The sequence below is a fragment of the Aythya ferina genome (genome assembly GCF_964211825.1).
Source record: "Aythya ferina genome assembly, chromosome: 12".
Classification (NCBI taxonomy): domain Eukaryota; kingdom Metazoa; phylum Chordata; class Aves; order Anseriformes; family Anatidae; genus Aythya; species Aythya ferina.
In genome coordinates, this window is record NC_140308.1 from 12,693,013 (window position 1) to 12,714,903 (window position 21,891).

Below are 21,891 nucleotides of genomic sequence, written 5' to 3' on the forward strand. Positions count from 1 at the left end.
TGCATCCTGACCTGTGGTACCCATTGTAGCACATCCCAGAGCTGGTGCCAGCTTCCCAGCTCTGCTCTCTGAACCCCTCCGCTTCCTTCATTTGCCTGCAGACTCCGTTTTGTGGCTGTCGAGTGGTTCTCCCCAGCTTTCCTCGGTCCTGCTGGCCCTGCTCCCTGCCAGCCTCCTGCCTGCTTGGAGCAGGTGCCAAAGTGGGCATATGGGGCTGAAACTGGAAGGGGGAAAGGGAGAAAACGCGAGGCACCGAGTCAAGGGGACACGCGGTAACGGAGTCTCTGTCCTGGAGATCTTGATCTGGGGAAGAGAGGGAGGAAAGGCAGCAAGAAAGTCTCTGAGCTCAGCAGGAGGGATGCTGCTGTGCCCCGTGCTCGGTGGCTGTGGGTGTCCTTGGCTCCTGCCAGCTGCCCCACGCAGTGTAGGAGCTCAGTTTGGAGCAACACAGGCAGGGAAGCATGGAGATGAGATTTTTGGCAAAGAGGCTTGGGTTTGAGCTCCCTGAAGCCTGCTGAGCAGGAGGTGCCGGGCTGTGGCATGGGGCACACCTGCCAGGAAGCCTGTTTCACCATCCTGGCTCAGCACCGGGACCTGACAGCTTTTCCCCAGGGCACTCGCTGGGGGGTCTGGCAGGGGGTTGGGGGCTGTATGTGACCGATGGGAGTCTTGGACGCCTGCCTGGTGCTCTGTGTCTCGTTTCCGACTTGGATATTGCTTCTCTGCCCGTCTGCTGGGGCAGCCAGCATCCAGGGGTTCAGGTCTGTGGGAAATCTGTCCTGTGGGAACTCGGAGAAGCCAAATTGCACCTCCAGAGCTGCAGGAGCAGAAGCAGAAGGGTGCTTTCAGCAATCCCTCGAGCCCGTGTACCCCAGGCTGCTGGCTGCAGGGCCAGGGGGTGCCAGGCAGGCGCAATTGAGAGCCGGGAGCAGGCAGCTGCCCGCGTGCCGAGTGCCCGCTGGGTGTCAAGGCAGCACCACGGGAAACCATTCTGCTGCCCTTCCAGGCTGGGAGGGCTGCAGCCGGAGGAAGCTGCAGCTGCCTTTTAGGATGAAGTCACTCTTTGCTCGTGTTTTTGTCCTCTTCCCCCCCCCCTCCCCGGTCTCCCCCTGAGAGCAGCGCTGAAGCGTGGCCCCGCGCCAGGCGCCCGGCTCTCACGGCCCCTTCCCCTGCCCTCCCCGCGCAGCCACCAGCCGGCGTGAGGACGGCGAGGCAGCAGCAGGGGAAGGAGGACGACCTCGACCTCGTTCAGCGGGGGCAGAGAGAGGAGCCGTGCAGCTTCACGGCCCGGCGGCCGCGGGCACGTCGCGTGGAGATGCGCCGCAGGGAGATGGTGAGGGCTGGATGCTCGGTGGGCGGATGCCGGGCGCATTCCTGTGGCCACAGTGACCCCCCTCTTCTCCTAAAACGTGCTGTCAGCCGTCCAGAAATGCTGCGTGGTGACTGCCAGCGTCGCTTGGAGGGAGCTTCCTGGTGGCATTCGCTTGGAAATCAGGGCTGGGGCTGTGCTGAGGCAGAAGCTGGCTCCCAGGAGAGGCTGGCTTCGGGGCTTCTGGGCAGGTGGGGTCCCTGCCTTCAGCTTCTGCAGAAGAGAAGCGGACCAGAGCTACGTTCCAGAGCTGCTGGAGCCTTTCCGTGGCCTAGCTGATCCTGCCATCGCTAGTTTGAGCCCAGATCAGGAAGGGGAGGTCGAGTTGTGGCTCCTGGAGCGGAGTGCTGATTTCCTTCCTTCCATGTGAGCTGCTGAAAGAGACGACGCAGACAGCTGTCCTGCCCCAAGGGACCGAAATGGAAGGCGTGTTTCGGGCTCCTGTAACCTCATCCACATTTTTTTACAGGACTCGAGCAGTTTGAGGCCACTTCCCAACCGTCCTGCTTGGCTGGCAGGCACTCAGCAGGGCTGGATACGCAGGCATTAAACAGGGGTGCTGGGATGATGATCCCACACCAAACCAGATAAGGGGCTGGGAGGCTCCGGAGGAGCCTTTGTGATCCTTGCCAATGCGAGGAAGATTTCTTTTGGGTGATGCTCAGCAGCACAGCAAGTCTCAGGTTTTGCTGCCTCTGGTCTCTGCTCCCACAGTGGGACCGGGCTGCCTCCTTTCTGACCTGCCAGACCCAGTGACCTCGGGGCACTGCTCCAGGTTCCCACAGCCCACAATCACCATCTAATGTGCCTCTGCCTCTCGGGCAGGGCTGACAGCTCCTGCAAGGCTGGAAACACGAGTCCCAGGCCATGAGGACAGGCATCGAGGCCGTCTCCCCCAGGACAGCAGCAGCGTGGTCTGCGGTACATCCAGATGCCGTCCCTGCCCCCTGTCACCCCGCGGAAAGGGCAGGCTGCTGCCACGTGGCTGAGCTGTCCGCAGCCGCCTCTAGATCAGACGATTTTAGATAATGGTAGGTAGGGCTGAGCACAAAGCTGAAATTGCAGCTTTGGGCTCCAGCATGGCTTCATGGGGAGGCTCCTCCTGGCCCGAGAGCCTCCTGATGCCGAGGGGAGCTGGGCTCTGCCTCGTGCTGGCCTTGGGCACCCTGCCCCAGCCTTTGTCACGTTGACCTGGGGCTGGCTGAGCAGGAAGAAGCCAGCAGCACGGACACGAGAGCAGTGGAGAATGAGAAAGTGACAGCTTGTGGCACGGGGAGCAGGGAGGAACTATTTACCTCCTGGCCAGTGGCTCCGGCCGGTTCAGCAGCCCAGCTGCCAGCCCATATGGGACGTGCCCTTGTGACTTGGACCGCAATGAAAGAACCTGGGTATTTCCACCCTTGGCACTGCAGCTTGCTGAGCCCGCTTAAAGGCTAGAGCCTGGCCCGGACCTTAACCTTGTCTGAAAACGGGGTCAGGAAAGCAGCTGGGCCGGGCAGGGGGCCAGGAGGGAGATGACAGCTCAGAGCCTGGCAGTGAAAAGCAGCTGCCGAGGAGAGAGATGGCAGAAGATCCTGAAGAAAGCAAAGAGCTGAAGAAAACAAGCTGATAAGGGAAATGGGGTTAAAACCATCCCGGTGGATTGAATGTGCTTGGAAAGAGAAAAGCGTTTGCGTGCTGGAGGATGCCTTCTGAGATGGGGAACGAGCTGACAGGACCGCTTGTAAAGGGGGGTCAGGTTCCCCAGCCACTGCTGGGAGGGGGAAAAATGCAAAAAAAAGGCTCCAATATCCAGAGGCGAGAGCCTGCTGCAGCTCCCACTGTTGCTAAATTCACCGTAAAACTGCTCGCTGCAGCACGAGAAGCACGCAGGAGGCGCCAGGGCTGCGCCAGCCCTCCGGAGCAGCGGGGGAGAAAGTAGGGTAGTGGGTGAGATGGAAGCGATCGCATCCGACATCTGCCCTGGCACAGCTGTCGATGCTGGGAGCCCGCGTGGCGGCCCGAGCGGATCGCATTAAGGCAATGCCATTACCCTCACTCCCAGGCGCCCGCTCGGGGCTGCCTGGGGATTAAGGAAAGCCAGGACGCACGGGCAAGCCCTGAGCCGGCTGCAGGAGCGCTTGCAGTGCTTCACTGGCGCCTTTCTCCCTGGAAATGCAGCAAAATCTGGTGCTGCTCCTGCGTGGAGGAGCGCGGTCAGGGGCAGCGTGCCGCTGTGCACGTGCTGTGGCACTGGGGAGAGGGTTTTGATGAGCTCGTTTTGCACAAGCAGGTAGGAAATGGCTCCGTTGCGGTGCCGCCGCAAACCTTGCAGCCCTGCGTCCCCAGCCAGCATCACCCACCACTTCGGCATCTTCCCGTGCAAACACCAGGCACGTTCCTCACGTTACCCCCGAGATAACTCCCCTCCTGCGCAGGCAAAGGCGTGCTTTGGCGTGGAGATGTAATCAGGTCAAGGATTCGTGATGCTCTTCGGTCGGGAGCCTCGTGGCAGGTGGAGTGCAGGGGAGGGAGTGGAGTCCGCAGGGAAACGGGTTGGTGAGAGCAGCCTCCTGGGTGAGCTGCTGCTGATCCCAGAAGAGGTGGGGAGCAGGAATTAGGGGGCTGGGGCAGGGGGGAGAGGTGCAGGACCATTCACCGACACCTCTCCAGGGTCAGAGTGGCTTAAATCCACAGGGATGCTGCTCTTGGGGGGGATCCCCCTCTCCCGAGCTCCTCCTGGGCCCTCTAAGCAGCAGCAGCAGCCTGAGTCCATCCCTTCTTCCTCTCTGCTCTGAATGTTTAGCCCTCGGCTGATGTTTGCAACATCAAAGCACAACTCCAGCCAGCTCACGAGGCAATTTGTGGGCCCGAGCATCTGTTACGTGACGCAGATGAAGCAGTCAGATACTTGCAGAGCTGTCAGGGGCCGCAGCCTCCTCATCCAGCCCTTATAACGCATGTCCTGGGGAGGATCAAATCCTATTAAGCCACACTTCTACTTGCAAATTATACCATGAAGAAGCCTGCCCTTTAGGATTTCTTATCAAACGTGATGCAGAGGAGCTCTGCACACCATAGAAAAACCTGCAGGAGCTTGGCCCAGCCTTGAATAATTCAGTGGCTCGGCTAGGAGAGGAGTGACTTGGCTCTGGCTCTTCGGTGCAGCTGCTCTTGGAGGTCTGCTTCACCCCTCGTTCCTCGGTCCAGTCCATGGCAAGCACAAAAGGGACAAAAAAATGCTGTAGCATCGCTTCTCCTGCTTTGGGGTCTCCTGGCTGTGCCAGACATGGGTCCTGTTTTGGGAGAAGCTGGAACGTGCTTCACCACAGTAAGAGCTGAGGGTCTGGAGGCCACCGGTGTTATAAAGGAGGCAGTGTCCTCATGAACCAAGGAGTTGCTCACTTTTGTCCCTGGATGATGAGTTGTCTTTAGCTTTCCTCATGACAGTGGCTTTTGGGAGCCACCATGGTATCCTCGGGGCGGCCTTGTGGCAGAGCTGCCCCCCAAAACCACTGGGGACCTCCTGCAGCCCTCAGTGGGGTCATGGGGCTGAATGCCCTCCCTTGGTGGAGTGAGTGGCCCCATCTGGCCACGTCCGAGGACATTGGGTTGGTGTTCTCTGGAGACGTCTGAACCCATAAAACTTGGGTTGTGAATGTTTCATGTATCTTTAATCCCTGAACCCCAAACCTGGTGATTGCCATATGGACCAGCATCTCCACACAGCCGTGGCGCTGGGTTCAGGAAGGAACGGGAAGGCTGGAGCAGCCAGGCCAGAGCTACCTGGGTGTTGTTGGTTTTGTTCAGTTCTCTCCCCGGGCTGAATTTACACCTGTGTGCAGCACAAGCCTGGCCTGTGTTGGTGGGACCCTGAAAGCCCTGAGCTTACTTCCAGGTTCCTGTAACTCCTGAAGATACAAGCACAGTTCTTGGGCTGCCCTGAGCAGGTCTGGATGTACCAAATAAGAAATGTGGGCGGCAGGACTGCACGGGGCTGGATCAGGCCCGGGGGGTGGTTTGGATGTTTTAGGGTTTGGGCTGAGATGTTTGATCCAGCCTGTGGGGATCACCTATCCTTAGGGATATGGTTTAGTGGGGACTGTTTGCGTTAGGTCAGAGGTTGGACTCGATGATCTTGAGGTCTCTTCCAACCTAGAAATTCTGTGATTCTGTGGCGTGCTATGAACCTCCTCGTCGTAGGAGAAGTGAGGTGGGCATCACAGCGCTGAACCCAGCCCCTTTCTTTTCTGTGCAGCTCTGAAAGGATCCAGGTGACCCTGAACCTCGATGGCATCGTTCAGGTGCTGGACTGCCACCTTCACGACACCTCCATTGGGATGATGACCAGGATTGCGGTCCTGAAATGGCTCTACCACCTCTACATCAAGACTCCTCGGAAGGTAGGTGTAGGACTCAGCACCTGAGCCTCTGACTTCCTCGGTGGGGCTGAGGTTGTCAGCTCCCAGCTGCTCCTCGACTGGTACTTGGGTGGGAAAGGGGCACCCGGGCTTTGGTCTTTGTTCTTTGATCCAGTGGGATCGGGGTCTGGAGCAGCTGGAGGTGCTGCAGGAAGGCAGAGCCACACTGACTTGGGGTTGGGCAGGGCATTGTCAGAAGGTTAGGAAAAAAACTGGGGGGTGTTGGCAATAAACCCCCAGGTTGAAGTTGGTCAGTGGGGCTTAACTATGGGGTAGCAGTGCAGGAAAAGAGTTGGATGCTCGGTTTAGGGACAGTCGTGGTGACGTGATCGTGGGCCTTTGCAGCATGGTACAGCTGTGCTGTGCTGCCCCAGAAGCAGATCTGTCTGCAGAGGTACCCCAATTTCTATCTTCAAATTGCCTTTAATTATCTTGATAGCTTTGTAACCAAATGTCTGCCTGCATTTTTCATGAAGGCTTCAGCTGCTACTAGCCCAGTAGCTTTAGGGAGATGCTTCCAGGTAGGATGGAAAATGCTGGTGAAGCTTTCAGCAGCATCCCCAGAGATGCAAGGGGTCCCTTGGAGGGTGACAGTGGGGCCTGTGGGACTGATGGTGTTCACCTCTCTGGTTCTAGATGTTCCGGCACACCGACAGCCTCTTCCCCATACTGCTGCGGACCCTCTCGGACGAGTCGGATGAGGTAGGTGCTGCAGCTGCTGGAAGTGCAGTGCTTCCAGTCTAACTGGAAGCTCCCCGTCCCCACTTCCAGCCAAGTTTTGGAGCAGCTTTGCCTGGTTTGGTTGGGTTGAACCTGGGAATTTCATGAGGCTTGGCCAGCGCTGACACCAGGGAGTTCAGCCCTGGTGGCCAGACCTGGAGCCCACAGGTAACAGGCTGCACCCTTGCCAAGCTGAGAGTCCTGTTTAGGCTGGTGTCGTTCATACCCTTTGACTGTGTGAGGCTTCCTTTCCACCTCTGAGAGCTGGTCACTCCTAAAAATCCTTTTTGCCTGCCTGGGAAGGCTCAAGGCTCTGGGATTCAAGCGCCAGAGGTGATGTCTTACCCTGGTGCCATGCGTGGGGCTGGGTGAGTGGGAATTCAGACACCTCCTGACAGCAGCATGCAGATGGGGATTTTTTCCACCAGATGCCTTAAAAACTTAGCTGAGACCTGGCAAAGCAGTTAAGCAGTGCCCACCGCTGGCAGGGCCCCATCAGCCGTGCCTGGTAGAGCTGCCCCTGTGGTGCGACCGCCACGCTGCCCCGTGCTCAGGGGGCAGTCGCCTGCCTTTAGCCCCTTCCCGCATCCCCAGGCTCAGAATTCAGACACTACCTCATCTCATCGTCTGTGTCAACATGCCTTTGAGACACCCTCTGAGCAACCACGCCGGGCCCAGCCCGTGCAGCAACAGCACGCCGGGGCCTGGAGCAGAGCTGCGGGGTAGGCCCAAACACGCGGCGTTTTCCCTTTTCCCAGCAGGTCGAGCTTTATTCCTCCGTGCTACATGGGATATTTGCCCCCACATGGGATATTTTCCCGGCAGGTTAGGGTTTATTCCTGGTGCATGGACCCGTGTGATGCCAGCCTGCTGCCTCACTGCTCCCAGGCACCCGCCGCAGCAGGAGGCAGGGACGGTGCCCCCGCCAGGACTGGGGCGCTGCGTTCACACCGCGGCTCCTGGGGAGGACACAAAACGTGCCCAACTGTCCCCCCTTTGTAAATCCTGACTGTCCCCTCTTTGTAAACCCCTGCTGCAAAGGGCAGGGTGGGTTTTTAACTCTCGTGATGTTTTTTGAAGTCGTTAAAGCTAAGGGGAAATGTCCATCTGTGCTGCTCTCTGCCCCAAGCCCATGCTGTAGGGGTGAGCTTTCAGGCCCGCTGGCTGGCTGTTAGACCCATAGCAGCAGCAGGATGGCTCAGGAGAGAGACAAACAAATATTTGGCTCACTCCTCGCTGTCCCTGCCCTGGCCTGGCTCTCCGAGCCCCCTGCCTGCTCCTCGGCTTCCCGGTGCCATGCTTTCCACCTCCAGGTTGCTCCCTTCCTGAGATGCTGTGCCTCTTCTCCCATTTCCTTCTCTTTCTTCCTCACCCCTTTTTTTGTTTCATTTTCCATTCTGGTCTTCACAATACCAGCATCTTTCTCTTTTCCTCCCCCTCTCTGCCACACTCTAGAGCATTCCTGGTGCGTGTGTGGGGTACCGGTGGCTTCAGGCCACGGCTGGTCAGGCACCGGTGGCGCTTCCCCTGCTGCTGGCCCGGGTTTAGATGCAGCTTGCACAAAGCTGCCGGCAGCCCTTGAAGCCTCTCAGGCCAGATCTTCCTCGTGGAATAAAAATCACACGCTCCCTGCTTGGGATTACACGCTCAGGGCATCAAACCCCAACGCCAGAATAAATCCCTGGTGCGAGGGGGTGTTAAGAGAGGAGGGAAGGGAACGAGCAAGCGAGGGAATGACTTGCACTTGCAAAGGCAAGCGGCTGCCTGGCCATTTTCCATACCCTGCTGCTTACGATGCAAACCTTTCCAAAAGAGTCCCCAAGCACACATCTGCCTTTGCAGTGCTCCAGAAAGCCTGCATCTTGCAGATAGTCTCTCCGGCTTGGCAGGAGACTGCAGTGAGTCATGTTGCAATTACACTGCTTATTAATATTTGAAAAAAGCAGTGAAGAAAGGACCCCGGTGATGCATTTCCTCCATGTGACATAACTGGGAATGGCTCAAAAGTAATTTTAAGCTGATTTATTTAATCCTGTCTTCTATTTATTTAAATGTTTGGGGGGGATTTTTTTGAAGGAAATCCATAGACAAGTCAATCCATTAAATATCACTGCTCAGCTGGCTCCCAGCCACGTTTGCTGCTCTCTGCAGAGGAAATAGAAATGACCAAAATAGTAGGAGGGGGGGGTTCGAGCCAAGCATTTTTGGGAACGATGAGGGCAAATTGAGATAGCTAACCTGGAATGTCAGCCCCTGCTAGAAAAGGGGGTGCAGGGTGCTCCTTAAGCCATGTTAGTCCTGCTCCCTGCTCGAGGGCACTGCGTGGTGTTCCTACACACATTCACGGTGTCCTGGGGCAGATTGGGATCCCCAAAAGCTCTCAGCTAATGGGCTGGGGATGGCCAGGTTAGCACGGGGACTGTGTTCAGGCACCTTGCCGTTAAGTCTGGTCTTGCTGAGCTGCTCTGAGTCTCTCCACGCGCTCGCCATAAATAATCGAGGAGGAATTTGGGCTGGATGGGGCTGAATCTGCGCCCTTTAAGTTGTCACGTATGTTTTTCATGTTCGAGCAGCACAAGGTGTTGCGCCACCTCCACCACGCTGAGCAGGGGCCAGCATCTCATGATGCATCTGTGGCGTCCTGAGTCATCTCCGCCTTCCCTCCTCTTCCCGGCCGTTCCCAGTTCCCCAGCGCCAGTGGAGAAACAGCCAAGAGACCTCGTTAAGATTCCCAAATGCAGCACAGCACAAAGCTGGAGCGAAGCTGAAGCAAGCAATTCCCTTTGATACGTAGATGAGTCGGGATGCGAGACTCCTGGCTGTCAGGTTTTGGGTTGCTGCACTGCGTCGCCCTGCGCTGGCTCCACGCTTCCCTGCCCCGCGTTTCTCTGCATGTCAAAGCTGGTTTGGGGCTCGGTTTTGAAAAGCACTGGTTAAAATTCGATGTGGTTAAAACACCCTAACGGTTCCGGGATAACAGGTTTGTGGTGAGCACGGCGTTTTCTGCACAAGCTGCTCCTTTCGTCTGTGCGGGTCTCGCAGCCCCGACTCCTGCTAGCGAGGGGCTGAAGGGCTGGTGGTGAAGAAAGCGAGAAGTCAGAGCCCAGGTGCCTTTGGGCACAGCGTGCTGGGCTTTTCCATGCTCAGGTTAAAAGCACGGTTGCTGCTGGCTGTGGCTGAAGGCAAGCCGTGCTCTGCAGGTTGTTGCCCTCTGCAAGCTCCTCTTGTAGCAGTGGTTTCCAGGTTGGCTGCTCGGCCGTGCCCGGGGGAATACAGCAGGGGATTTCTGAGAAAAACCTGCACCGGTGGCACTGCTTGTTTTCTCGGTTTGTCCTGCTTTCCTTTCTCCAGCTGCAAATGGGAGCTGTTTATTTACATCCTCCTGTTTGCTTATCTGCTGCTATCAGCCTCACTGGGGGCTGGAGGCTATGCTGGGACCTTTGTCTGACTCACGCGAGCATGACGCACGAGGAGGAGCTGGGGTCTGATCAGAGGCAGGATAAAGTCCAGCTCCCTCTGTGCTCTGCTGACACGAAAACCCACCGGTGTTCATGCAGCGGGAACACCAGGCTCTAAATGCAGCAAGAAGATCCCAGCCGTGCCCTAGCTTGCACCTTGCAGTTGTGTCTCCTGGAGCATCCCGAGCTGGGCCATCACCTTCTAAGTCCCTGCAAACCTCTCCCCTTGCGCCCAATTCCCCGTGAATGAGGCCGAACAAAAGCTTGTGCCAAGGCTGTCTGAGCATGGTGTGGTTCCAGTTGTGCTCCGCTGGGTTTAACTCCGTCATGCTCCTGCTCCTAGACCTTAATCCCCTGCCGCCAAAGTACCACGGTCCTGCGCAAAGCAGCGAGGAGAGCACACCAAGAGGAGAGCACTGACACGCCTGTGCCTGGCTTTTTGATGTTTTTTTGGTGGTAAATATTTTCCAGAGGGAGACTCGAGGTGACTGGATACCGGGGCAGGGAGGTTACCCGTCCTCGGGAGAAGTTACGCTTCAGGGTGCGCTTTAATGGCAGGGTATACAGAGAGGGGGATAATTTAAGTTGGGTCGTGGAAAATGCGGTCAGCCCAGCCTTGGGTCTGTGCAAGCAGCCCAAAAACAGCGCCCGTTGTGCCTTGGCAGGCATTCAGCCCCCCAGGGGCACCAGCAGCTCCCTCCCACCAGCCTGCATCCCTCTCTGCATCCTTCACCGCGCTGCAGTGCACAACAAACCCAGCTCGGTGGCACCAGGCTCCCCGTACCCCAATTAAACACCTCCAACGAGGTGCTCAGGGCTGGGGCAGCTCAGCAGAGTGCCGTGCATCTTCCCCGGGGGGCTGATTGCTTCTCTCTTTTGGGGGACAGCGTGCCCCAGGCCTGCCCTTGCACCCCAGGATGGGTGCAGACGGGGGATCTGTGAGAGCAGGAGGGAGGACGCGGAGTTCTCAGGTCTCTGGCGTGGCCGTGTTACCAACCAGCTCCCCCACCTGCTGATTGTGCTGGTGCTGTGAAGGTGTGTTCACACGTCCTGGGATGATTTGCCCCGGGCAGAAGCCTCTTTCCCCTGTTCTAGCTTCTGTAAATGCCCCGGAGGTGCGAGGAGCAGCGCCGCAGAGGGGAGGAGAAGCCCCGGCCACGCTGCTCCCATCCCCTCCCAGCAGCAGGCTGAAATCTGGCGGCTGGAAGGGAAAAAAAAAAACCCTTGGCAGGATCAGAGGATAGAAGTTGCTGTGCTGGGGACCTGAAAAGAGGCCCGGTTAAATTGGTGTGGGAAGATTAATGGTGGTTTTTTTCTTCTTTTTTTTTGTTTTTAAAGCCGGCGGAGGGGGGGACGTGAGTTTGCTTTTCACACCGTGCGCTCCTGGGGCCCAGCCAGCCACGCTGCTCGCTGCTCTTGGCTCTGGGACGGCGCTCCCGTGCTTTCCTCCCCTCCCCAGTAACATCTGCAGGGTTTGGAAGGAGAAAAAACACCTAGACAAACTCAGCAAAGCCTTCAGAGCGCCTTGTGGAGCCCCAAACCCGTGCCGAGCGGAGGGTGGGATGGCTGCTGAGGGGTGCAGGCGCATTTTGGCCAGAGGCAGAGCCCCAGCAGGGACACCAAGGGGACACTTGGCACGTGGGAAGGTGCCTGAGGGGAGCGCAGGAGGGGTGTCCGTCCATCTGTCCCTCTGCAAGGCTGGGCGTGAGATGGCAGAGCTGGTCCGGGTGCAATTCAAGCAGAAGGAGAGGTGAATTAACCCAACCTGGATCCTGAGAGACCTGGAGGGGGCTCGTGGCGTGCACCTCACACAGCCCCCAGGGAGGGGAAGGGTCTCCCACCCTCCTCCCATCCTCGCTGCAGGGCTGCTTCACCTCCCTCTTCCCTAAAACCCCCGGGGATCCAGCACTTGGCCCCAGGGCGAGCCCAGCCTTGGGCATCCTCGCGCCCTCTCCGGGCAGCTGGAGATGGCCCCGGCCCCTTCCTTGGATGGTCCCGAGGACTGGACCCGATGATCCCAGGGACGGGGACCCGCTGGCACAGCCGTCCCGTTGCCATGGCACTCGCAGCCCCTGCAGGATGCCGCTCTCTTGCAGCCTCCTCGTGCACAAAGCTGGGTCTCAGCTCGGCGCGGGGATGTGCGGCGCATACCAAGCGCTGCTGGCTCGGCTCCGGCCGCGGCCGGGAAGCCTCTCTGCAGCACGCAGGGCGGAGGCCGGGCCTCCCTGCCTCTTTCCCACGGCTGGAAAACCCCCCAGGCCTTCGCCTCTGCCCACTCCTCCTCTTCCTCCGGGGCCTCCCGCACCCGTCCCTCCCGGCTCTTCTTTCCTACGGGTTTTTGCGATGGTTTCTCCTTACGGGGTTTCTCCTCCGTCCCCATCCACGCTGCAGCGACGCGTGTGTTTGCCCGCCCTACAGAAAATGCCCTAAATTTGGGGGCTGTGACCAGGACGGGGCTGCGGGTGACACGATGCCCGTGCCGTTTTGCAGCTCTCCAGCTGGTTTTTGCCACCACCCCACTCCTGACGCTGCAGGGCCCCGGCGGTGAGCCGAAACCTCTGGGTCCCTGCTGCTTTTAGCCAAAAGCAACGAGAAGCCTCCAGGGCTGTTATTTACCCAGCTCGGTGCCTCCCCCTGAGCAGCACCCGCTGGCAACCAGGTCCCCCCGTGACGGCACCGAGGAGGCACCGTGGGCTGAGCTGCGCTCTCCTGGCCCCCAGGGATGGTTCCTCGGTGCCAAAGCTGCTGCTGGTGGTTGTTCTCCTCTCTGGGGTGGCTGCAGGCTGGGATTTGGTGGTGTTTGTGCTCCTGAGGTCCTCCCAGGCATGCTGGAGCCATGTGGTTATCAGCTTTCCAATGCTGGCTCTGCATCCCTGAGCCAAGGAGGGTCAGGATGTGACCCAGGGGTACCAGAGGAGCTGATGGGGGCAGCAAGGTGCTCGTTTAGGTGCTCTGCATGCTGGTCATGGAGCAGCTCTCCCTGCTCCTCTCCCCCTGTCCGTGTCCTCCAAAGCCTGGGCACCAGGCTGTAAGGCTGTGGGGGCTTAAACCTCAGCGTAAAATTGACTGTAATTGCAAAAGAAAATCACTTAGGATATTTATGCCATATAGAAAGCCAGGAGCACCTGCCTCTCACATTATCAGGGTCCCTTTTCATATGCTTCACATTATAAAAATACATATTGTTGTTTTTTTTTTTATAGTGGGGTGAGGGTTTTCTTGGTGGCTCTGAAGCTAAAGCTCGCAGCTCCACAGAAGGACGCCCAGGGGCTCGTGAGAGCACGTGGAAAGCCCCCGGGGCTGTGCTGGGTGCGGAGGGCTCCGAGGTGGCAGGCAGCCCTTTGGGCAGCCTCGCTGCTCCACGCAGCCCTGGCACGTCAGGGAGGAGCGATGAGGCACCTAGACCCAAGGACATTTGGATGAAGAGGGCCCCAAAATAGCTCGAGACATGAGAAGAGCTGGGGAAAAAAAAAAAAAAAAAAAAAAAAAGAGAACCTGTAATAATTCCTCCAGAAGCTCTAAATATAGTCAGCGAGGGCTGACCTGGCTGGGGGAGGAAGGAGCTGCTGTGGGGTGCAGGGAGCTGGGGCTGCACTCGGGGCAAACCCCGAAATGGGGAGAGGGGGAAGCAAACCCCACTCCCGACTGAACGGGGCTTAATTTCCCGTGCTGCCCTGGGACTTGTGGAATACAAGCTGCTGGGCTTGTCCCCTTTTTCCTGCCCCAGCTCCTCTGCAACCAGTTGAAAATCCTACTTTGGGCCCCATAGCTAGCCCTGTTTTCCCTGCGTCTTGGGATTTGGCGCTCACCCTCCCACCTCCCCTGCCCCAGCAGGGATTTTGGAAAGCAAAACCCTCCCCACAGCCCCTCTCCTCGTGCCATCGTCCCCGCTCACCCAGCGCTCTCCCTCTCCTTGCAGGTCATCCTGAAGGACCTCGAGGTGCTGGCTGAGATCGCCTCTTCCCCAGCGGGGCAGACCGAGGGGCACGGCCCCTCCGAAACCCCTGACCCGCGCCCCGGCCAGGTGGAGCTGCACATCCCCGGCAGAAACAGCCAGCTGAGCGCCTCGGGTAAGTGCCCTCCGCTGCTTCTTGCTGCCTTCGGAGCTGAATCACAAAGCCAAGCCGCTTGGTGCTAGGTGGCACCCGTCTGAGACCTCCTCAGGTGGAAGGGAAGGCTGCTCGTGGGCTAAGAAATCAAAATACCAGCTCCCACCCTGCATTGCTGGAGGCTTTGCTGTCTGTATTTCATTGCTCTTCCTTCTGGCTCATCTTCTGGGGAATTGGCCACGGTTAGCAGCAAGATGCTGCAGAGGTTGGTGTTGGGGGATGTTGCTGTTGCCCCCTTTTTTATGGGACCTTCGTTGGCAGCCTCTTTTCTGCCCACAGAAGCCCTCAGAGCCCTAAACGTGGCTCGGGACGGGCTGTTGGCTGCCACCCGAGGTGCCCAAAACGCAGCGCCGCGGAGGGCTCAGCCCGTGCCCGTGGCACAGCGCCTCGCCTGCTCGTGGCTGCGTGTGCTGAATGTGAACCACGGCGTCGCCCCGAGCCCTCAGAGAGATGAAAAAGGACAGTCCTATTGTTTGGGGACTTGGGAGGGGAAAAAAAAAGCCTTCCATTAATCATCCCAGCACATCAGGCTTTTTTTTTTTTTTTTTTTTTCCACCTTCCCCTGTCTGTGGCTCATCCTCTGCAGTTGTTTGGCTGCCCCTTCTCCTCTGCTGCTATCGAGGAGCCTCCCGGTTGCGCTCCCCGAGCCAGGTCGTCCCGGCCAAAGACACATTTCATGTCAGCTCGGGATTGTAAACCACGAGCAGAGCCAAGGCTGCCTCTCCTGCGCAGCACGCAGCCGCCGCGCCTCGCAAAATCACCGCCGGAGCCTCGCTCCTGCTCCCGGGGCTGAGTTTCCTCCGAAGAGCACAAATAATTCCCCCCTCCCTGGGCCTGGGAAGGTCTGCAGCAGGAACCAGCCCGGGGTTTGAGGTTCCCTGAGCAGTTTGGGTTTTGCAGAGCTACCTGTCTCGGACGTGTGGGGTGGAGGGGGGTTGCTGGAAGCCCGCTGAGCTCCGCGGGTGCCGGCGATGCGCCGGTGTCCCCAGCGAGGCTGCGTGGGTGGAGCAGCGCCCGCGGCGTTGGCCAAGCTGCCGAGGAGCTGCAGCTCAGCTCTTCGCTGATGGCTCTTGCCTGAGGTTTCCTTCCTTGTGGATTATCTAAAAATAGCAGGCTGGATGGCGCGCATCCCAGCGGCTGCCGTGGCCCCTCGTAGCTCTCGGGAGGAGCAGCCTGGCTCCAGCTATCGCAGCGTGGCGTGGAGAAGAGCTGGGCTTTGCAGGGCCTCGTGCAGGGCTCTGGTTATCCCAGCGTGGCTGTGGTGACTGCAAAGACTCCTTTTTTTGTAGTTTTTTTTTTTTGGGGGTGGGAGCACGGCTGATAGCACCCCCCTGGTCTGCGCGATGCTGCGGTGACGGCGCTCCACGCGAACCCAACCTCTGCCCCTCACACCAGGTGTGGGCGAGCACCCAGGCACCGCGTGTGCACCCCGAGGGAACTGGATTTGGACCGGGTGTGCACCCCGAGGTGCTGCGTGACCCCCCAGCAGCAGGACCTGGGTTTGGACCGGGGTGCAGGGCAGCAATCCCCACACACAGCTCCCCGGGCGGTTCTGCGCCGCACTTTGCTTGCGTGGCCGTGTCTCGAGGGCAGGATGCTCTCTCGCTGCGCTCCTCCCTGGGGTTAAACCCACCTCCTTCATCTCCTTCAGAGGCAAGATCTTCACTGGGAGGGGAGCTGCACGGGCTGGGTAATCTCAGATCCCCTCCTCTCCCACACCTGAGCCCCATCTGAGCGTGTGGCTCTGCAGGTACCCTCCATCTCCGCAGGTGCTCTCCATCTCTACCTCAATCTCTGCCCCCCAAGGCGAGCAGCGAGGGCAGCAGGGGAGGCAGAGGGGGCCCGTGCCACGCTGCGGGCTTCCCCCGCTTCCTCTCTCACCCTTTCTTCCCCCGGGATGTGTTTATGCAGTTGTTTCCCTGCCATTCAGCTCGGTTTCCTTCAGATGCTCGTTGATTAGCCAGGAAAGCCGTGTCCCACTTCCGCAGCCCGTTCCCAGCTCGGGTTTTTATTTAGCTGCTTTGTTCTCTGCTTACATAAGGTCGGCTGCCCTCCGACGGCTCCCCCCCGGCCACAATGAGCCGGGGCAGGGCGAGGAGCGCGGTGCGTGGGACCCTCAGCATCCCTCCTCCAGCACCACGGGGAGGACGAGCTGCCCCGTCAGCCCCACGCGAGCGTGGCAGGGCGCTGGCCTCAGCTGTCACCTCGTCACCTTCTGCCTGGGGACGTAGCAGGGAGGACCAGGAGGAAACCCACACGTTTCTTTGATGCAGCGTGTCGTGGTTTATGCCCCAAATGTGTCGGGGCATCCCCGTGCCCTCGGCCTGGAGGTGGTCCCCAGGGAGCCGAAGCGCTCCCTTTGCCTCGGCTGCCCCCCGCGTAACCCGCAGAGCTGCAGGGGGGTTGGAAATGTTGGTCCCCGAGCTCCTGGGGGTCCCTGAGGCAGCAAAGGAAAGCCGGCCCCTTGGCTGAGGCGTGCCAAAGTGGCATTTTCCAGCAAAGTTTTGAGCAGGTCTGCGATTTTGAGTCGAAAGCATCCACAGCACACGGTGGGCTCTGGAGCAGCGCCGGCGTCTGGCACGCTCCCGGGGCTGTGCCGTGTGCCTCACCTCTCCCCGCGGAGCTGCCAGCACTCCGTGTCCCCATCCCCTTCCCTCCCACATGGCCCTGATGGGGCCTCAGCCCGTGGGGTGCCCGGCTGAGCCTCTGTCTGATGCTCTGACATCCCAGAAATCACAAGCCCAGGGCCCTTTGGCCAGGCAGGGAGCAGAGCAGCCTCCGTGTGCCTGGGCATCCACGCGGGGAGCAGGCAGAGCGCAGCCCGGTGCTGTCGGTGAGTTCATTTCCTCAGCAGCATCCCAGGCCCTGTGGTTTGTGAGAGCCCAGCTGAGCTGCCGACACGTTTGTGTCTCTTTCCAGCTATTGGGTTTCGGTGGGAGAGTTTGCCTTTTTTTTTTTTTAATATACATTTTTTTTTATTTTTTCTTAACGGCTCTATTTTTATCCCGCTCCGCGAGGCTTCGCTGTGCCGTGTTTGCGAAAGCTCAAATTCAAAACATCCTGGGGAAGGCTGCCGGGGGGAGATGTGGTGCAGATTCCCACGTCTCCACACGGGGTTTCGCTGGGCTCCATCCTCCAGCGCCGCCTCCCACGCCGCCGGGGCCCACAGCTCGCCCTGGCCACGCACGGAGGACCGAGGGGAGGCGTGAGGCCCCGGGGCTGGAGGGATGCTTGGGCAGAGCAGGGCGCTGGGTGTCCGGCTGCTGGGAGCAAAACCTCCTCCCGGACCCTCGTGAGCAAGGAAACAGCCTTAAAAACAGCCCTAAATCACCTCTTTTTGGTGATGGAGGCGCAGCATCGACCCTGCGGCACTCGGCATGCCGACCCCGTGCGCTCCTCTCCCTGCCAGCAGCTCTCAGCTCAGCCACCTCCTGTATCCCAGCCCCGGTCGGCGCTGAGATGGCTCCAATTATGGGTTAAAGTAAATCATTTTAGCTAAACCGCCACCAATGCCCTCGTGGGTAGCTGTTAAACAGCTTACCCGGATTTAGCCTGCTTCAGAAAGGAATCAATTCTGGTCAAATCGCGTTTAAATTCGGTTTAAATGGAGCCAAGCAAGCCTGCGCCGGTTTTAATTAGGACCAGTTTGAAAGTAATCATGGAAAATTAGCAAAACTTGTGTTCTCTGCTATGGTGAAATTCGGTGCTCGGTGGCCAAAGAAGGAAAATGTGAGTCAGCGCCCGCGTCCTCTCCCGGTGCAGTCTGGGGACACTTCACCCGCCGAAGGTTTCGAGACAGCTCCGGCCGTCAGGCAGCCAGACAGCCCGAATGTTCCCGGCTGCCATGCAATATATATTTATAAGGGCCTTAATATAGGTTCCTAATTGCCTGTCTCTCTTGATTTATAACGCGGCCCCATGAGCGATGGCAGCGCACCGGCGGCGCGAACCGCGGCGAGTGCTCGCAGCCGCCCCGGCTCCGCGCGGCTTTTTCTGCCCCAGCCAGCATCCGGCGACCCCAAAAGCCAGAAGGATCGCGTGGCCCTGCTTACACCATCCGTATTCGTGCTGAAAACCAAGATCCAGCCAGCTTTTGCCCTTCTGCTCCCCTTGTGTCCCATGGGAAAGGACGAGCTGGGGGGCTGCCGCGTGGTGCGCTCGCAGCCGATCTGGCAGGTGGCGGATCCGCGACGCCTCGCGCCAGGGGAAGGGGGAGAGGTGCGAGCTCCAATTAATTAAGCCGCAGTTTTCTTAACACTTCTCCCCGCCTGTCTCTCGTGCCGTGAGGAGCTGCTCCTGCTGCCGTGCTGAGCCAGACCCCGCTGTGCCGCGCCGTGAGCCGTGGGGCCACCCGCTGAGCAAGGCTGCTCCGGCACCGCGCTGCTCCAAAACGCAGGGCGAGCGGTGCCGAAACCTTCCCCGGGGATACCCACAGCTGCCTGGGGGCTGGCAGGAGGAAAGCCCAGCGTGGGGGAGGAAGGAGGCCGTGCCAGCCGTGTGTGCCCGCTCAAATCTGGGCTCTGTGCTCCTAAAACCACCATCGGGAGCTGGTAGGGGTGGAGGCGTGATGCGCGTCCCGCCTGGCCTGAGCAGGTCTGGGTCAGATGGCTTGGTGCTGCTGACAAAACAGGCCAAAAAAAAAAACACTTCTCCAGCTTTGAAAGACAGTTTCCACTAGTTCTTTACTTCCCCTTCCCCAAAAAGAACAACTCATGCTTTGATCCCCTCAGACCTGCTGCTGGGAAGGTGCCGGGCTGAGCCCCTCGGTGCCTCCCCACGTCCCTGCCACCAGGCAGGGGAAATCAGGCCGGGGGCTCTTCCATCAGCCCGGGCTTTGGCTGGTTGATTGCGTTTTTAATTGGCCGCTCTGTGCTCTGCTGCGTCTTGACAGAAGCAGACAGCACACATAAATCAAACCCTGCACGTTGCCGTGCGATCTGGTGGGAGACTGAACGCTGACCGTGCTGGGGACGCTGCGGGACCCGTCCCAGCCATCCCGCACGGGGAGCTAGGGGAGATCCCCCCTTGTTGCGAGCTCGCCTTTAAACACCCCCTCCAAACATTTGCTCTGAGCGCTGCCCTGCAGAACAAACCATCCCTGCTGAAGTTGCACGGTGGGAAAGGCAATCCGTATCTGCCTGCGCTTCAAGCCCTGAAATGCTGTATTTTTCTAACTCCCTGTGCGTACCCTGAGCTAGGAAATGCCTTTTCTCACCCCTCCCTGCCACCTACTAGGCTGTGAGTGGTTCCCCAGCCGTGGGGTGCTGGCTGCTGGCTCTGCCCACCACCATGGGTGCTGCCCCGAAGCGTCCGTGCAGGCTGGTGGCACCTCGGGGTGCTTTGCGAGGGGGCCCAGCAGCACCTGCAGACGGGTGGCCCCTTTATGCATGGTCTTGGGCACCCCTTCTCGTCCCAGCTACTAAAATTGGTGGCTCTGGGACGGTCTCCCCAAAAGACCACTTCATCCTCGTGCCCTTCTCCGAGGGCTGGGAGCACCACGAGGTGCTTTCCCCTGGGATGGAGAGGGCTGGGGCAGGGCTGGTGATGCTGGGCTGAGCAGGCACACTTACACCAGGCTTGGAAATCTCGTTTTGGTGCCCCTACCCTTCCCCGCCGAGTCCTGCGACTGTGTTTTGGGTGTCTGCTCTCTGACTGAGACAGTTTTAGCCAAAATAACCCAGCTGCTCTAATTTCCTCTCCCCTTCGCCCGCCTCCCCAGGTACGAAAGGCTTGGAGTGCTCTCCCTCCACCCCCACCATGAACTCCTACTTCTACAAGTTCATGATCAACCTGCTCAAGCGCTTCAGCAGCGAACGGAAACTCCTGGAGACGCGAGGAGCCTTCATCATCAGGTCAGAGCCCACCTCACGGCCAGGGTGGGCTGGGAGGAAGGGTTCGGTGCCGGGCTCCCTTGCAGTGCCAGGAGCCAGAGCCCTTTTCGGCAGCCTCCCTGGCTAGCTGGCAGCCGAGGCCGGGCTTTCCAGAGCAAACCAACTCGCCTCTCGCGTGTCGAGGCACCGTAATTTCTGCTCCCAGCCCCCAAGGCAAAGTATCTCCGTGTTACACGGCGTTGTTGGGTTCTGGCTGGGAAACGAGCGGGCCAGCTGGAGCACGAAGGCCGTGCTTGCTCAGGGTGCCAAGTCGAGCCAATTCTTCCACCTGGCTCAGCGTGGCTTCACGGGGCACACGATGCTCGCCCCACAAGGAGCTTGCTCTGCAGGAGCCACATATTTAGGCTGCAAACATTGGCAGGATCTGTATTCGCTTCAGGAGCTGCGATCAGGCAGCAGAGGCAGGGAAAACGAGCGCTGCAGCAGCTGGCAGAGCGGCGGCGTCTTTAATGCAATGAAATCTGGGGCAAGGGACGCAAATTCCTCGGCTCGCTCAGCAATAATGGGCTTAGCGGTCAAGGCAGGGCTGAAAAATCAGCGAGGAGGGGGCAGGACTCGGCGTTTTCCTCCCTGGGTTTCCGTGGAGCTCTCCCAGTGCCCCGAGGGCACCGAGTGCCCTGCACCACGGGGCTGCAGCGCCAGGACTGGGGAGGTTTCTCCCCACCTGCCTTAAAGCCTGGTTCCTTATCCCAAATACCCCGTGAGAAGCTGTTTCTCCCCCAAAAATCCAGCTGAGCATATGGTTTTTTGCTCCAGACGGGAGTCTGGAAATGTTGCATTTAACCACACGGGGATCTAAGAATAGGGCAGGGAAAATATCCCGCTCGTAGCAGTCCTCTCAGCGCCTGCTGGGAGCGAGCAGGGCAGGGGAGGGGGCCCGACTGCTCATTAAACCAGCAGGGTAATTAGAGGGGCTCTGAGTAGCAATGGGGAGCCTGTGCGGGGTCACACTCAAATGCTCTCCCATCCGCTGCCACCTCCAATTTTTCCCTCCAGCTCCCCGACAGCCAGCGGGGCAGCTCCAGCCGCTGCTTTTTGCTGTGACTCACGCCCTGGGCTCCAGATGTGCAAAAAAAATCCCCATCAGTGCAAAAAAAAAAAAAAAACAACCCAAAAAAACAACGGCAAAAGCTCCTATCCTTTGTTATCCCTTGTCAAACGGCCTGGTGGCTCACGGGGGAGAGATCCGAGGGGGCTGGAGCCAGCGCAGCCGTTCTGGGCAGGGTGAGCCCTGGCCTCCAGCACTGGTGACTAACCCTGAAACCTACTGACGACAGCTTAAATGCCGGCGTTAACCACTTCTCCGCTGCCTCCGGGATCAGCGAGATGGGAATGGGGCGGGAGAGGTTTCGCGGGACCCTCTGGAGGAGCTTGATCTGCTGCCAGAGCGCCCCACCAAATGTGGGAGCCTCGTGGCGCTATTTTTAGGCGCTGCTCGAATGAAAGCCACATGCGTGTTCCCACGTTACAGCCCTCCCCTGTCCGCAAGCGGGTTCAGCTGTTCCACACCGCGGGGGGAGAAGCCAGCCCCATGTTTCCATGGGGGAAACGCTGGTGATATTTCATCCCCCCGCTCCCCTCCGCCACCGGGGACGGCGACGCGCCGCCGGCAGCTCCCCGCGTGCTGGCTGGGGCAGCGGGGAAGGAAGGCGAACCTGTTACCTGTAGGTAATGATTTCCAGCCGAAGGAACAGTGCTCAGTGGGATGGGAAACGTAGGGCAAGGATTTCAAGCCCAGCTCAGCATTTCTCCCCGTCGCCGTGCCGGTGCTGGCCAGGCTGGGCAAGCTCAAAGGTCCCTGGGGTCAGGCGGGGTGGCTGCGGTAGGGCAGTTTGTTTCCTGACCCAGCACGGGCTTGGGCACGTCCAGTTGCTGACTGCAGGGGTTCACAGCCTCTCTTCAAGTCCTTTCCTCACCTTTCTCCATCGGCACTGGCTCAGGGTC

General features: G+C 59.1%; 1 protein-coding gene across 2 annotated transcripts in view; it reads left to right on the plus strand.

Annotated features, from left to right (window-relative positions):
• The window catches only part of VAC14 (VAC14 component of PIKFYVE complex), a 45,936-nt gene that overhangs the window by 10,998 nt on the left and 13,047 nt on the right, over positions 1-21,891 (plus strand). For both annotated transcript variants that reach the window (XM_084533478.1, XM_084533479.1), the window contains 4 exons: positions 5,607-5,751; positions 6,406-6,471; positions 13,867-14,017; positions 19,776-19,908. In XM_084533478.1, the coding sequence (XP_084389604.1) occupies positions 5,607-5,751; positions 6,406-6,471; positions 13,867-14,017; positions 19,776-19,908 (495 nt within the window). The remainder of the gene's footprint in view (positions 1-5,606; positions 5,752-6,405; positions 6,472-13,866; positions 14,018-19,775; positions 19,909-21,891) is intronic.